This window comes from Lissotriton helveticus, chromosome 4_1 (genome assembly GCF_964261635.1).
Source record: "Lissotriton helveticus chromosome 4_1, aLisHel1.1, whole genome shotgun sequence".
In the NCBI taxonomy this organism is placed as follows: Eukaryota; Metazoa; Chordata; class Amphibia; order Caudata; family Salamandridae; genus Lissotriton; species Lissotriton helveticus.
Genome location: NC_136063.1, coordinates 254,483,589 through 254,499,601, shown reverse-complemented (window position 1 = coordinate 254,499,601; position 16,013 = coordinate 254,483,589). Strand labels below are relative to the sequence as shown.

At 46.4% G+C, this 16,013-nt stretch overlaps 1 protein-coding gene across 1 annotated transcript in view; it reads right to left on the bottom strand.

Annotated features, from left to right (window-relative positions):
- The window catches only part of TMEM71 (transmembrane protein 71), a 237,562-nt gene that overhangs the window by 22,787 nt on the left and 198,762 nt on the right, over positions 1–16,013 (bottom strand). The window contains exons 6-8 of the mRNA XM_078686134.1: positions 15,269–15,291; positions 10,398–10,499; positions 1,648–1,833 (exon numbers count right to left, since the gene is read on the bottom strand). Of these exons, the coding sequence (XP_078542260.1) occupies positions 1,648–1,833; positions 10,398–10,499; positions 15,269–15,291 (311 nt within the window). The remainder of the gene's footprint in view (positions 1–1,647; positions 1,834–10,397; positions 10,500–15,268; positions 15,292–16,013) is intronic.

The following is a 16,013-nucleotide window of genomic DNA, read 5'->3' as shown; positions in this document are numbered from 1 at the left end:
CAGATGTTGAATGGGTGACATGTATGAATGCAAAAACAACAGTTGATGGACAGAATGCAGAACAATGTCATACATTCACCCCAGTACAGAGATCTGGGCCCAGGGCCGGACTGGGAACCAAAACCGGCCCTGGCAAAGTGTCCGGGGGATTCAGGGTGCCGCCGAGCTCTTTACCAGGGCCGGTTTTTGGCCGATTTTGTTACAGGGCCCTGTAATAAAAACGGCCCCCAGGAGCCCCAAACCAGCCCCCCACCTGTGCGGCGCACCAGGGGATTGCCCCGTGCCCGCTACGGCCAGTCCGGCCCTGTCTGGGCCTAAATCCATCGCTTTTTTGCTCACCATGCCATTCCAGTTTGAACCCAGCCATATGCAAATCAGTCTTGACCCTGTGCCCCATGGGAACAGTCCAACCCGAACTGCCAAGTAAGGTCCTCCCTGGACTGGAAACAAGCATCCTAGGACTGGTTTCGGTCTTTCAGCCCTCATCAGCCAGGATAGCTTGATTCCAGTGGCATGGAGAGCACGGGACTCACGTCTGAGCATACCCGTCCCACTCGGGGTGACAAATGCAAAAACAACAGTTGATGGATAGAATGTAGAACAATGTCATACATTCACCCCAGTACAGAGACCTGGGCCCAAAACCGGCCCTGACAAAGTGCTCAGCCGGCCCCCCCTCTCCCCCGGGGGGGTTGTGGGTGCTGCTGAGCTCTTTGCCAGGGTGGTTTTTGGCCGATTTCGTTACAGGGTCGATTTTGCGGCATACCGGGGGATTTCCTGGTGCCCGCTACGGCCAGTCGGCCCTGTCTGGGCATAAATCAATCGTTTTGTTGCTCACCATGCCATTCCAGTTTGAACCCAGCCATATGCAAATCAGTCTAAACTGGGGTGGCGGAGTGAGCTAAAGATTGATGATGGATTAAACCCAGATCGGTTGACTGGGGGTGAGTGCTTGCATTGTTCAACACTCCGTCCATCATCCCCTTTGGTTTTGCTTTGACATGTATGAATGACAACTCCTGTAAATTAAAGGCTTACAGGATTGACCCACTCTACATATGCCTTCCTATGGACTTAATAAAAGTGTGAATCCATGAAACAACATCTGAAGGAGCTTGACCAAAACCTCCCACTGTATATTATATTGTTCTTCATTAGATAAGCTCTGGCAAACAGTGAATGCTGAGAGTAGAAATGGAAATGTTGCTAGGGTCCCGCAGATTCTAGGTATGTAATATGGGTGAAGGTTTTACAAATCACCTGTATTATATGGTATTGTAAGTCAAAGAAGAGAGGTATGATTCCTTAAAGGCAGATAATAGGGTCACAAAGTTCCTCCTTCACTTTCTACAACGTTATTATGTCTAAGGATGGGAATGGAGCCTTGCCACATAATTAAACCACACCTAGTAATGCCTCCTACCAATTTTAAAACATATCTCCCTCTGATACTATGCAGATCAACATGTACCTGGCATTTTACTCCTCTTACTTCTAAATATGGAGAAGTGTCATGCTACACTACTCTGTGTTAGATTTGTAAACTAATTGAAAAACGAAGATTTACTGTGATTGCTGAATAATAAATAGCATGATAAGTTCATCCTAGGAGGGAAATCATTTAGGAAATAATAATTGATGACATACCAAAATCTCTCAGATTTCTTTCACAGAAGTATCCAGGCCTTGCATTGTAAATCTTTCGAGATAGAGTGAATCGCGGTTTTATTGGGCTTAGAAATGCCAGGCGCCTGGGAGAACGTGTAGTATTCAAGAATGGTCTTCTGTTGTGTGATATCCACTGTCCTTGATCATGCGAAAACTCACAACTATCTGCACAAGAGAGAATCAAATTAATATGACAAGGTCCTCAAATCACACTTTCTGAAAATACCATATATGATATCTACACATTACACATAATGGCTTTGAGGGCATTTTAACATAAGGTAATTCTTCAATGCTTAAAGTGATTACAAGATTGACTTTGGATTCTGCTGCATTATGCCGCATGTGAGCTACGATACTCACGCATCTTGATACTGATACGGGTCCGAAGTAATTTGCCAATAACATCACAATTGATTGGATTGTGAGATTGTCATACACCAAGACAAGCTACCACAATACTATCGCCAATAGAAGTGGAATGATAGATTTGACACTTTGTTACAGTCATCAAAGTTTTCAGCATTGATTGGGCATCACGTTGTTATGTTGGGAGTCTCTTGAAATTTCTAGCTGACACCAGTATAGTTATACCCACAAGCTCTGAAACCTCTGCTAAGGGACGAAATGCGTTGACAACACTGAGATTCAAAGAAGAAAAGGTTGATAAAAAAATGACCAAGAAGATTGTGAATAAATAAATCTTTTTAAGAAAAACTTTGATCGAGTCTGTGCACTATTTAATCTAAACCATTTGTAAATCTCATATGTATCACCTCAATTGCAATCAATTCTTCAATGCTGTTTTCACTGACTCATTTGTTTAAAATTCAAAAGAAAGAGATAGACTTACAAAGAGAACTATGCGCAGACATACAAAAATGTGGGGGGCAATTATATAATAACATTGTTGGAGGACATTGCTGAAGAAGTGACATGACATGTTATGGCAAGTTTTATGGGGAGCAGTTTAGTTGCCACTGGTGGTAAAGGGACGGACGTGGGCATCTATGTAGCGTGCCTATGCTGGCACTTTTCACCCCTCAATGGCTTGGTCTCCTCATGTTCCCCATGCAATACAAATAGCTCTTGGGGGCTGATTCGGCATATTGTCACTCTGGCAAATCCTTGGGTTATCAGACATGTGCAATAGTGGGAGTTTGGAGTGGTGCCTGTGTAGCAAATTAGTATCCAGCATAGGACCATCGCAGCCAGATCCATGGCAGAAAACATACATTTACATGCAATTCATTTAAATATAACTAATTTTCACAGTCTTTGGTACGTATGTTGGACACACACATCACTGTTGCAGGAGGAGCTCATGTGTGCCAACCCATTTTTTGTTGATTAAGACCAGAAGGAGATATCACTGCAATATATGCTCACTACTGACATGCGTATTGATCGGCAGCACACGAGTCAGAATCTCAACAAGGCTGACCTAAGGCTTCCATCCTTTTCAGGTTGTTGAATAAAAGTACCAGTAAACTGGGCAATAATAAAACCTGTTATTTACTTTACTTAAAAACGGAAGAAGTGTGTGATTATGTGCTGTACCAACACATTATAATAATAATCATTATTATTATTGTTATTGTTATTATTATTGTTATATTTAATTGTATTTGTACAGCTCTCAATCTCACAATTCTGCTCTTATTATTTATATTATTATATAATATTATGCACAGGATTCTGCAATCCCTATATAAAATCCTCTCTAATGTGTATTAGACATGTGACATCTTTATTCCCCTGTAATAAGAAAATGAAACAGCTGTTCAGCTACAATAACTTGTTACATTTGAGATGTGACAACACAATGCCTACTGCAAGAGCCAGAAGACAATATGAAAGGCGGGTCGTGGAGCAGAATTACAACTGCAAAGGGAAAGAGAACTACCTTTTTAGGTCGTCTGTTCGGTTCTACCACTAATAGAAAGGAGACATTTATGGCAGCATGTTTCATTTTTGCAGACTTATAGATATACACAAAAGTAGGAATCTCTGTGCATGTCACCATACATGCTGAACCAGAGTCGTTTTGGAAAAGTGGAGAAAATAAAGTGATTCTGAGACTGCTCTAGCTCATGTGATTCTGCTGAAGAATTCCTGCAATGTAATATCCTGTCTTATGGAAGCAGCTGAAAATCATAGCAAGTGAACTCAGCTGTGGCCAATTTTTCAGGTCAGTCTTCACAGCACAGCTGTCTGCAGATGTACCGTAACCAACTCTTAAAAAATATACACAGAGAGTGATTTGTTTGCACATGAAGGAGTATCTCTCTCACCTCATGCTATTGACTGCTTGGTGTATCATTCCACCTCCTATGCAGTGTTTGCATGAGGGACCATTTTACATCTCAAAAATATACTTTGAGTCGTCACAATTTAAATGTGTTTTATTGAGGGTGCATTGCATACAGAAAGCAATACTTTCTTTGTTTTTGTCTTTTCACTGATGCAGCCTGTTTTTAATGTTTTGGTGAGGCTGAAATAAACCAGATCTATTGGCTTTGTCAATGCTTGTTCTCACTGCCCTTGCACGTAAATGCTTGCGGTATAGGGGAGAGCAAGAGGACATAAAGTACATAAAACCCTAAAGGAATTACATTTGAGGGTACTGAGCCTCATTCCAAGAACCTATATCACTAATATATATTTGAACACTGAGAGAAGCAGATCATCTGAGATGATTTGTGCATACTGATACAGCTGACCTTCCCATATTCACCTCCCAATATATTTGAACTACAGGATTTTGATTTTCTGAAGCCTGCTGGGAACATTTACTTCGACTCAAGGAATGGTGTGATTCTGCCCATTGGGTAGTAGATAAGAGCGTCCCTGTGACTTAAAGAGGAAAAGCCCTGGCTCAACAAATGTTTACATATGTCATGTCCAAAGCACTGTGGGTGATCATTAAAAATATCTTTTCAGAATTTTCACAGAACAGAAGTGGTTTTCAGACCAAAGTGAAGAAAAAGGGCTGTGTTTGTGCCACAGGGTCAGCTGCCAATCCATGGAGGCAATTTTGCACCAGAAGAACAAGTTACTTACCTTCGGTAACGCTTTTTCTGGTAGATACAATATCTGCCTGTGGATTCCTCACCTTGTGAATATCCCCTTGCGCCAGCAACATTCGGAAATTCTTTTCGTAGCTTCGCGCCGACGTGGACTTGGACGTCATAGAGGCACGGCACCGCTCGCGACTCGACTGACGTCACCGACGCCTATAATAGGCCCACGCCGGCGTGATGACATCAGTTCCGCCCTTTTTTCCGTGCCTTCGAGGCACACGGACAGACCAATGACAGTAGACATATACCCAGTATACGCAGTACAAATATCAAGGTAACACACACAGTGTGAAGCAAATGCAACAAAACATTTGAAATAAACAAATACATAATAGAAACTCTGGCATAGAAGAGTGGACAACGGGGAGGCGGGTGGGTCAGTGAGGAATCCACAGGCAGATATTGTATCTACCAGAAAAAGCGTTACCGAAGGTAAGTAACTTGTTCTTCTGATAGATACATCTGCCGTGTGGATTCCTCACCTTGTGAATAGAGTCCCACAGCAGTCCCCACTCCCGGAGGAGGGTGTCCACTCTTCTAGACCAGGAAATCCTGAAGGACAGAGCGTGCAAAGTGACCGTCCCTCCTCACTTCGGAATCCAAGCAGTAATGCTTCGCGAATGTGTGGAGGGAAGACCAAGTTGCCGCTCTACAAATATCCTCTACAGGCACACCTCTAGCCAATGCTGAGGTCGAAGACTTAGCTCTAGTAGAATGAGCCCTTATACCCTCTGGTGGTTCCTTACCGGCCAAAGAGTAGCAGATCTTAATACAGAGGACGATCCATCTTGACAAAGTCCTCTTATGGACCGCTCTTCCTCTCTTGCAGCCAGCAAAGCCAATGAAGAGCTGGTCATCCAACCGACAGTCTTTACTCCTGTCCAGGTAAAAAGACACAGCCCTCTTAGGGTCCAGACGGTGTAATCTCTCCTCCTCCTTGGAAGGGTGTGGGGGAGGATAAAAGGTAGGAAGGGTAATGGATTGACCAAGGTGGAAAGGAGTCACTACCTTAGGCAGAAAAGCAGCCCTGGTCCTAAGAACAATTCGATCAGTATGAATGGTCAAGAAAGGGGGCTTGTAACTAAGAGCTTGAAGCTCACTTACCCTCCTAGCCAAGGTTATCGCAACGAGGAAAACCGTCTTAAAAGTCAAAAGCCTCAAAGGACATTTGTGAAGAGGCTCAAAGGGAGCACCCATCAGAAAGGTCAAGACAAGATTTAAGTCCCTCATGTGCCAGCGTGCATGATTGACCAACAGAATGCAAGAAGCCATCAGCAGGCGAAGAACCTTCAGGACTGGAACGACCGCTCCATTGTAGAACAAAGGAATCATTTCCTGTATGTCGCGAATCCTTTGAGGAGGAGGGAATGCACGACACACAGTAGTGTCCAGTACCGCACCTATGAACAGGTTGCGCTGTGAGGGCACAAGGTGAGACTTGGGTACATTTATCGAAAAAAACCCAACCTGTGCAACAACTGAGTTGTCTCCTGCAGATGATGGAGCACCTTCTCCGGTGACTCCGCTTTGATCAGCCAGTCGTCCAGATACGGGAATACAGGTATCCCCGACCTCCTGAGATGAGCTGCCACCACTGCCATCACCTTGGTGAAGACTCGAGGCGCAGTAGTAAGGCCAAACGGAAGGACTACAAACTGGTAGTGTTGTGATCCAAACGTAAAACGGAGATACTTCCTGTGCGACTTCAAGATGGGAATATGAAAATACGCATCCTGCAAGTCGATTGACACCATCCAGTCCTCTTCCAGCAGCGCTTGAAGAACCTGTGCAAGAGTGAGCATCTTGAACTTTTCCTGTTTCAGGTAAAGGTTCAAAATCCTGAGATCCAGAATTGGCCGAAGTCTGCCATCCTTTTTGGGGATCAGGAAATACCGGGAGTAGCATCCCCGACCCCTTTCCTGCTCTGGAACCACCTCTATCGCACCTTTTCAAAAAAGTGCCAGGACTTCTTCCTGCAAGAGAAGCAGGTGGTCCTCCGAACAATAACCCTGGCAAGGAGGGTAATTTGGGGGAAACTCCCGAAAAGGAAGAGCATACCCATTCTCTACAAGATTGAGAACCCAAAGATCCGATGTTATTAATTCCCAATCTTGTAGAAAATGGGTAAGCCGGCCCCCCACTGGGACCACATGATCCGGAATGGCGGATCTAGGGCTGCTTTGCTGCGTTGGCAGGGGGTTGGAAAGGGGAAGAAGAGGAGGAGGAGGAAGCCTGACGGCCTCTAGGACGGGCTCTTTGCCTGCCCCTGTATGGTTTATACAGCGTATTTTTCTGTTGCTGTGGCTGTTGCTGAGATGGTCTGTAGGAACGAAAGGAAGATCTGCCAAAACATCTGAAGCGTCTTCCAGTAGTACCCCGGGACTGAAGGCCCAAAGATTTCGCAGTGGCCCTACTGTCTTTAAAACGTTCCAAGGCAGCATCAGCCTTCTTGCCAAACAAACCTGAGCCATCAAAAGGCAAGTCCATCAAAACAGACTGAACATCTGTAGAGAACTCCGATGTTTTAAGCCATGCAGCTCTCCTAGTGGCCACGGAAGAACCCATGACCCTCGCCACCGAATCAGCAGTGTCCAGCCCACTCTGAATCACCTGTCTAGCAGCAGCCTGAGTGTCCGATATCACCTCCTGAAAATCCTTTCTATCCTCCTCAGGGATTTTCGGAACCAACTGTTTGACAGAATCCATCAAGGCATGGACATACCGCCCCATCAGACAAGTTGCGTTGGTTGACTTTAACGCCATACTGGCTGAGGAGAAGACCTTCTTGGCAGCTTGATCCTGCTTTCTGGACTCTTTATCCCCAGGAACCTGCGGAAAAGCACCAGCAGACCTCTTCGAGCAGGCAGCCTGCACAACTAAACTCTCAGGCAAGGGGTGTGTTGACAAAAATTCAGGGTCACCAGGTGCAACCCTGTACCTTCTCGCCACTGTCCTAGAAACTGCAGGAGTAGACAAAGGCTTCTTCCAAACCTCATAGACGGGTTCAGCTAATGTATCATTAAAGGGCAGCATTGGTTCAATAATAGAGGAGGGTGAATGAAGAACTTCAGTCAGAAGATTTGGCTTATAATCAGCAGTGGGCAGAGTAATGTTCAACAAATGTGCCGCCTTTTTGATAACAGTGTGATAAGGTACCACATCCTTCGAAGGTACATTAGACACTGAAGCTAAATCCCACTCAGGAGACAGTTCAAGCCCACTGGCTTCACCCAGGTCCTCAAAAGGATCTTCAGAATCCTGTAACTCTCCTTCCTCCATATCTCAATACCGATATTGTTCTTCCTCCAGAAGTCTCTGGGCTTCTCTCCGTGACCTTTCCTTCACAATAGAAGTCGAAGGATTCGGAATCGACTCCGATGGGGCCGGGGCCGGCGTCGAATCCGAAGTCGGAAGAGATCGTTTCACACGAGGTCGAGCAGAATCCTGCTTCGGAGTCGTAGGTACCGGCGTCGATGGAACCGGCGTCGACGGAGTCGGCGTCGTACGCTTCGGCGTCGACGACACAGGCGGTGTCGGAAAATGCCAATGCGGTGGTAGAGTCGGCATAAAAGGCATGAAGGGCGCAGGAGCATAAGCTTGGGGAACACCCAAGTTAAAAGACATAGGACCCGTAGGGCCAACAGGTGCACCAGACGGGTACATCGCCCTAGAATAAGCACCAAACATGGCGTTTAGGAAATGGGATGGATCCTGACCTGGAGCCGGAAAATCAGGATACGGTCCCCCGTGCTGTTCCCGAGGAGGCGGAGTCGACACGACGTCGACCTCTTCCTCGAGTCCCGGAACCGGGGTCGACGAACCCGCAGGCACCGGAACCTCGGCCTCACCAGCCCCCTGCATCTCACCTTCATCCTCCTGACCAGAAGGATTGGACGGATCTGGAGAAGGGATAGCCATCTGCTTCGGTGACTCGGGCGAATTCGGATGTGAAGCTTCACCAACAGAGTCCTGATCCTCCGACGCCGAAATCTCCACTTCCTTATTAAGAAGTTTTACTTGCGACTTTGGTCTCGAACCAGAGTCCTTCCCCGAGTGATGACGTGACTCATGGCTCCTCTTCTTATGTTTCTTCCTTGATGATCTTGAAACATGAGCTGAAGACGACTCCGAGCGTGACTTCGATCGAGACCTCGACCTCGAACGTCGAGATCGAGACTTCGAAGTCTTTTTAACCTTCTTACTCTTCAGCTTTGCCACGAGGAGTCTAGTCTCCCTTTCTCGTAGAGCCTTTGGGGTCATCTTCTTACAACAAGGGCAATCCTCGACGTCATGGTCGGAACTCAGGCACCAGACGCAGCATTCATGTGGGTCAGTAATAGACATTGTCTTGCCACATTCTCCGCAAGCTTTAAAGCCAGTCTTCTTCGACGACATCTCGAAGAAAATAGAAACAGTAATAATAGAACAAAAATAACTAAGTTACTAGGAAGCTACAGTATGATCCCAGAAAACCGTTAGCGCCGACGACGCGGAAAAAAGGGAACTGATGTCATCACGTCGGCGTGGGCCTATTATAGGCGTCGGTGACGTCAGCGGAGTCGCGAGCGGTGCCGTTCCTCTATGACGTCCAAGTCCACGTCGGCGCGAAGCTACGAAAAGAATTTCCAAATGTTGCTGGCGCAAGGGGATATTCACACGGTGAGGAATCCACACGGCAGATGTATCTATCAGAATATGGAATTTAAAGACTGTCCTTGTTTTGATAGCTAGTCCCTGCGTGCCACATTGTACCACCAAGTATGGTATGGTGGTATGAAGATCATGCGAGATAGGGCCTGTTCTGCAGGTGAGTAATAGTTATGAAGGCAAGTGAGGGAGATTCACAGGAAGTTGTTGAGCTGAAGATGTTGTTCTGTTTTCTGTGGTTGGGGTGAATCTGGGTGCCAATGCGGGTGGAGACTGTGTTCAGGGTATTTGGGATCAGGCACAAAAGGAAACAGTGACTGAGGTGAGGAAGTAGGAGGTATTCTAGGCCTGGGCCCTTTCCAAGCACTAACAGCACCAAATGCAAGTAGTATTTATATTCTTCTGTCTTTGGCTTTGAACATCTGAATGCAGATGTTGTAAGTGTCCTATTGAGAAGCAAGGATGGATGGAAGGCTATAAGGTTGAGTATACTACTGTTAATATTGTGTTTGGATAACGGCAACCATGATTATATGAATAAGCTTTCATTCAGCTTGCAATTCAGCGGCTAGGTGGACCTTTTGATGGCGTGGGTTGGGAGGGGTTAAAATTCACTAGATGACGGAAATGTGGGAAACTCCTGTTTTGCTGGTATTTGAAGCTATGCATGTGAGCAAATTGGCCAAATATCTTACAATTTTGTGCTGGTGTTGTGGGTTGTAAGCTGAACTGTAACTGTTAGGAGGCAGTCCAAAGTAGAGAACTGCACTAGATATCAGTTAAACCTACATTCAGCAATGTATACATTTAAGAAGGTACAGACAGATTTATTGTAGGTTTTCTAGATAACTTCTTAGAACATAGCCTACTACTATTTTGTATGTAAACTGATATGCTGATATCCTGAAAATAATTAGAATCAAGATCATAATCAAGGATCAATAGCTTATTAGGCAAAAAACATCAAAAACATTTAGTAATCTAAGGCAAAACTCGTACCTCCATGTACGATTAGAAACCCCCCAGAGGAAACACGTCTTCTCAAAATGTCTGGCCTTGGATGACTTCTTTGTCCTTTCTCAAAAGGAATGCTGGGTCCTGCTTTAAAAAACAAATAAAGATACACGTTTTATACTGGTGAAATAAGCTGTTGGTTTGTTATATGCAGAGTACGGTATTTACTCACAAACTTATAACAAGAGAAGCATTTCTAAATATTTGATGTTTGCACAGTTGGTAAGTCAGATTTTGCTTGAATACAGAAGTGAGTGGCTGGTTTCCACCTATAAGGATGTGGCTGCTATATTGTTCTCAAAAAGCATTTTTGGTGCTCAGCTTCTGATGGAATTCCTGTTTTTTTCTGTCTATCTTGCTTTGATTCACACTTTGTACACTTTGTACAAGCCCTGGGGGGTGTGGTCCCCATTGCCAGGCCCTGTGGCCAAGCCCCTACCCTGCACAGCCGAAGGTCGAGTGCAGTGTGAGGTTGGCTGCCATTGGGGTGGTTGGCCCCACATCTGTGCATGTACACCTATGCCATGTGCCCTAAGGGCATGTATGTGTGTCACATGGCACACAAGCCTGCAATTGGGGTGCTACAGGGTGTCAAAGTGACACCCTGTTCCCCCTGCCAGGATTCGGTATTTACCGATTCGGTAAATACAGAATCAGTATTTCCCATTGATTCCTAAGGGCTTCAAGGCCCATAGGAATCAATGGGAAATACCGATTCGGTATTTACCGAATTGGTAAATACCGAATCTTACAGAATCGGTAATTGTAAAAGAAAAATTACCTACATCTGCCTACTTCCAATTTACCTACTCTTAAATACCGATTCAGTATGATTCGGTATTTAAGAGTAGGTAAATCGGAATTACCTACATCTGGCCCCTAGTTTCCATAGGAAAAGCATTTTTTGATTTGCTAATAACTTTGACGTAGTGTGACGAATCTTTGCGAAATTCTCCCAAAAGAAAGTCTATCCAGGTCAGCTCCTATCCTGAAAGTTTGGGGGTGATTCGTCAAGCGGGGGCTTTGAAAAAAGGGGGGTCTCAAACACATTTTCCTGATGTTAATTTCCATAGGAAATTTTGTGACGAGCTACAGCCCGAACTGCTGAACAGAATTACCCCACATTTGGCAGAAAGGTAGAACTTGGTTCAGAAAGAGACCTTTTTTTAAAAAAATGGTGTAAATCCGTTGAGTAGTTTTTGAGAAATTCAAAAAATAAGAGTAAAAAAATCAATTTCCCATAGAAAACTACTGAACGGAATTACCCTAAATTTGGCACAAAGGTAGTGCTTGGATCAGAAAGAGCCCTTTTTTTAAAATGGTGTAAATCCGTTCAGTAGTTGCTGAGAAATTAGAAAAATAAAAGTTTCGATATCTGGTCGGAGCCTAAGTCCCGTGCACGAGCTTCATTGTGATTGGCTGCCAACACTCCAAACCAGGAAGTGTCAAGCAGCCATCTTATGGCTCGGTAGAAGCGAGTCACTAGAAAACAGAGAAATAAAGATATAAAACAAGAAAGGGGGCAGGGTAGGACCCCCAAAAAGATCTTTATTAATTTTTTTATTTCGCCACCTTTGCATAGTGGTGCAGGGAGGGGGGTGGCTGACATAGTAAGTGTGCAAATACACCCCCTAGCACATTGTAAATTGGGGGATTAAGTCCCCATCAATCCTGAGGGTCACTGGGGGCCAAATAGCCCACCAGGTACCTCCAATATGCGCCAGGGAGCTGTGTTGCAGAGAGGTGTTCAGAGGACACACCCCTTTTTACACCTCTCTGCAACGCAGGTCTGTGGCGCTTACTGGAGGTACCTGGTGGGCTAGTTGGCCCCCAGAGACCATCAGGACTAAAGGAGAATGAATCCCCCAACTTAAAATGCACCAGGGGGTGCGTTTGCACAGTGGTGAAGGGAGGGGGCAGGGCCTAACAAAGCAAGTGTGCAAACGCACCCCCTGGCACATTGTAAATTGGGGGATTAAGTCCCCTTCAATCCTGAGGGTCTCTGGGGGCGAACTAGCCCACCAGGTACCTCCAGTATGTGCCAGGGAGCTGCGTTGCAGAGAGGTGTTGAGAGGCCATGCCCCCTTTTTACACCACTCTGCAACGTAGCTCTGTGGTGCTTACTGGAGGTAGCTGGTGAACTAGTTGACCCCCAGGGACCCTAAGGACTCAAGGGGATTTAATCCCATATTTACAACGCTCCAGGGGGTGCATTTGCACAGTAGTGCCGGGAGGGGGCGTGGCCTGATGTGACAAGTGTGCAAACGTGTGACGTGTTTTAAGTTGGGGGATTAAGTGCCCTTGAATCCTGAGGGTCCCTGGGGCCAACTAGCCCACCAGGTACCTCCAGTAAGCACCTGGGAGCTGCGTTGCAGAGAGGTGGTCCAAGGCCAAGCCCCCTTTTTACACCACCCTGCAACATAGCTCTTTGGCACTTACTGGAGGTAGCTGGTGGGCTAGTTGGCCCCCAGGGACCATCAGGACTAAAGGAGAATTAATACCCCAACTTAAAAGGCACCAGGGGGCGCGTTTGCACAGTGGTGAAGGGAGGTGGCGGTGCCTGACATAGCAAGTGTGTAAACGCACCCCCTGGCACATTGTAAATTGGGGGATTAAGTCCCCTTCAATCCTGAGGGTCCCTGGGGGCGAACTAGCCCACCAGGTACTTCCAGTATGTGCCAGGGAGCTGCGTTGCAGAGAGGTGTTGAGAGGCCACGCCCCTTTTTGCACCTCTCTGCAACGCAGCTCTGTGGCGCCTACTGGATGTAGCTGGTGGGCTAGTTGGCCACCAGGGACCCTCAGGACTTAAGGGGATTTAATCCCCCAATTTACAACACTCCAGGGGGCGATTTGCACTGCAGTGCAGGGAGGGGCGTGGCCTGATGTGACAAGTGTGCAAATGTGTGACACGTTTTAAGTTGGGGGATTAAGTGCCCTTGAATCCTGAAAATATCGGGAATTCAAAACGGACCGTGAATCTTCGCCCGATGTCCTAGAGACACACGTGACGAGCATTGCCCAAATAGATACAGTAGCCTTACATCTTTGCAGTATCCTTGAGGAATAATACCACCAGGAAGAAAATAGGACACCCCTTTCGGCGTGTGCTCTCACACACCACGACGGATCTTAATTAGCCCTTGTCCTGATGAGGCCCATACTCATGGGGCTGAAACGCGTCGACATTTTTCAAAGAAGACACCAGCCAAAGTATTTTAAGTTGTAAAAAATATTTGGTTTTACAAGGGGCAAGGGACTCAAGATAGGTCTAAAAAAAGATATAGACTTGTTATACCCCTTGTATGTAGGTCTGGTTGATCTTACTTGAGAAGGAATGCTGAGTGGTTACATGTAGCAAGCATCCTTTAGAAAGAAATTGGGCTACAACTTTCGAAAAAAAAAAAAAGAGATGTCATTAGATCAATGTATGTATATTTGTTTGTATATATTTATGTAAAAAGTGATGTGTATATATATGTGTGTTTGTTCGTTTACACTTAGAAAATGGGCATAAAAAGTAATATTTGCCTACATCCAACTTTTTTCAATTTAATTGAATAAATAAATAAGAAAACATTTTCATTGTGTGTTCTGTGCGGAGGTGGGAAGGCTTATATACAAAAAATATTGAAATTTGTTGTGTTCAAGATAATATACTTATCATAGGATGGGATAATTGAGTTTTCTCGCCTAGTACTATTAGTACGTTATTTGTGTCCTTGGCATCATTTGTTTTTTATATATGACTTTATTTACCCAGATGCCAATGGTTTACCGGGTTCTCCCTTATTTTTGAATAAGTATCTTGAATCCTGAGTGTCCTTGGGGGCCAACTAGCCCACCAGGTACCTCCAGTAAGCACCTGGGAGCTGTGTTGCAGAGAGGTGGTCTAAGGCCACGCCCCCTTTTTACACCACTCTGCAACGTAGCTTGGTGCCACTTACTGTAGGTAGCTGGTGTGCTAGTTGGCCCCCAGGGACCCTCAGGACTCAAGGGGACTTAATCTCCCAATTTACAACCTACCAGGGGGTGCGTTTGCACAGTGGTGCGGGGAGGGGGTGTCCCTGATGTGACAAGTGTGCAAACGCGCCCTGTGGTGTGTTTTAAGTTGGGGGATTAAGTCCCCTTGAATCCTGAGGGTCCCTGTGGGTCAACTAGCCCACCAGGTACCTCCAGTATGCACCAGGGAGCTGCTTTGCATAGAGGTGTTCAGAAGCCACAACCCTTTTTACACCTCTGTGCAATACAGCTCTGTGGTGCATACTGGAGGTACCTGGTGGGCTAGTTGGCTCAAGGAGATTTAGTCCCACCAATTAACAACGCTCCAGGGGGCACGTTCACACAGTGATGCAGGGAGGGGGCGTGGCCTGATGTGACAAGTGTGCAAATGCGCCCTGTGGCGCGATTTAAGTTGGGGAATTAAGTCCCCTTGAATCCTGATGGTCCCTGGGGGCCACCTAGCCCACCAGGTACCACCAGTATGCACCATGGAGCTGCGATGCAGAGAGGTGTTCAGAGGACACGCCCCTTTTTCACACCTCTATGCAACGCAACTCTGTGGCGCTAACTGGAGGTACCTGGTGGGCTAGTTGGCCCCCAGGGACCATCAGGACTCAAGGGTAATTAATCCCCCAACTTAAAATGCACCAGGAGGCATGTTTGCACAGTGGTGATGGGAGGGGTGGGGCCTGACATAGCAAGTGTGCATTCGCACCCCCTGGCACACTGTAAATTTGGGGATTAAGTCCAATTCAATCCTGAGGGTCCCTGGAGGCAAACTAACCAACCAGGTACTTCTAGTATGCACCAGGGAGCTGCGTTGCAGAGAGGTGTTGAGAGGACACACCCCTTTTTACACCTCTCAGCAACGCGGAGGTCGCTGGTGGGCTAGTTAGCCCCTAGGGACCCTCAGGACTCAAGGGGATGTAATCCCCCAATTTACTCGCACAAGGGGGTGCTTTTGCACAGTGGTGCAGGGAGGGGGCGTGGCCTGATGTGACAAGTGTGCAAAGGTGCCCTGTGGTGCGTTTTAATTTGGGGGATTAAGTCACCTTGAATCCTGAGGGTCCCTGGGGGCCAACTAGCCCACCAGGTTAGTGCAGTAAGTGCCACAGAGTTGCGTTGCAGAGAGGTGTAAAAACCACACCACCTCTCTGCAACGCAGCTCTGTGGCGCTTACTGGAGGTACCTGGTGGGCTAGTTGCCCCCAGGGACCCTCAGGATTCAAGGGGAATTAATCCCCCAACTTAGAACCCGCCAGGGTGAGCGTTTGCACAGTGGTGAAAGGAGGGAGGTGGGGCCTGATGTGACATGTGTGTACTTATGCAATCACTCCGCCAAAACCCAAGCACTTATAAATTCACCATGCACTCTCCTCGGAGCACTCTAATCATCCAGTCACTACCCATGCACTCATGCAATGCCCCATGAACTAACTCATGCACTGCTACAATACCCTGAGCAGTACCCATGCAGCCCAGCCATCCCCCTGTTACCACCCATGCACTCCTCCAATCACCCAGCGAGCACCATGTACTTATCCAATCAATCTGCCAAAACCCAGGCACTTATAAATTCACCAGGCACTGTCCTTGCAGCACT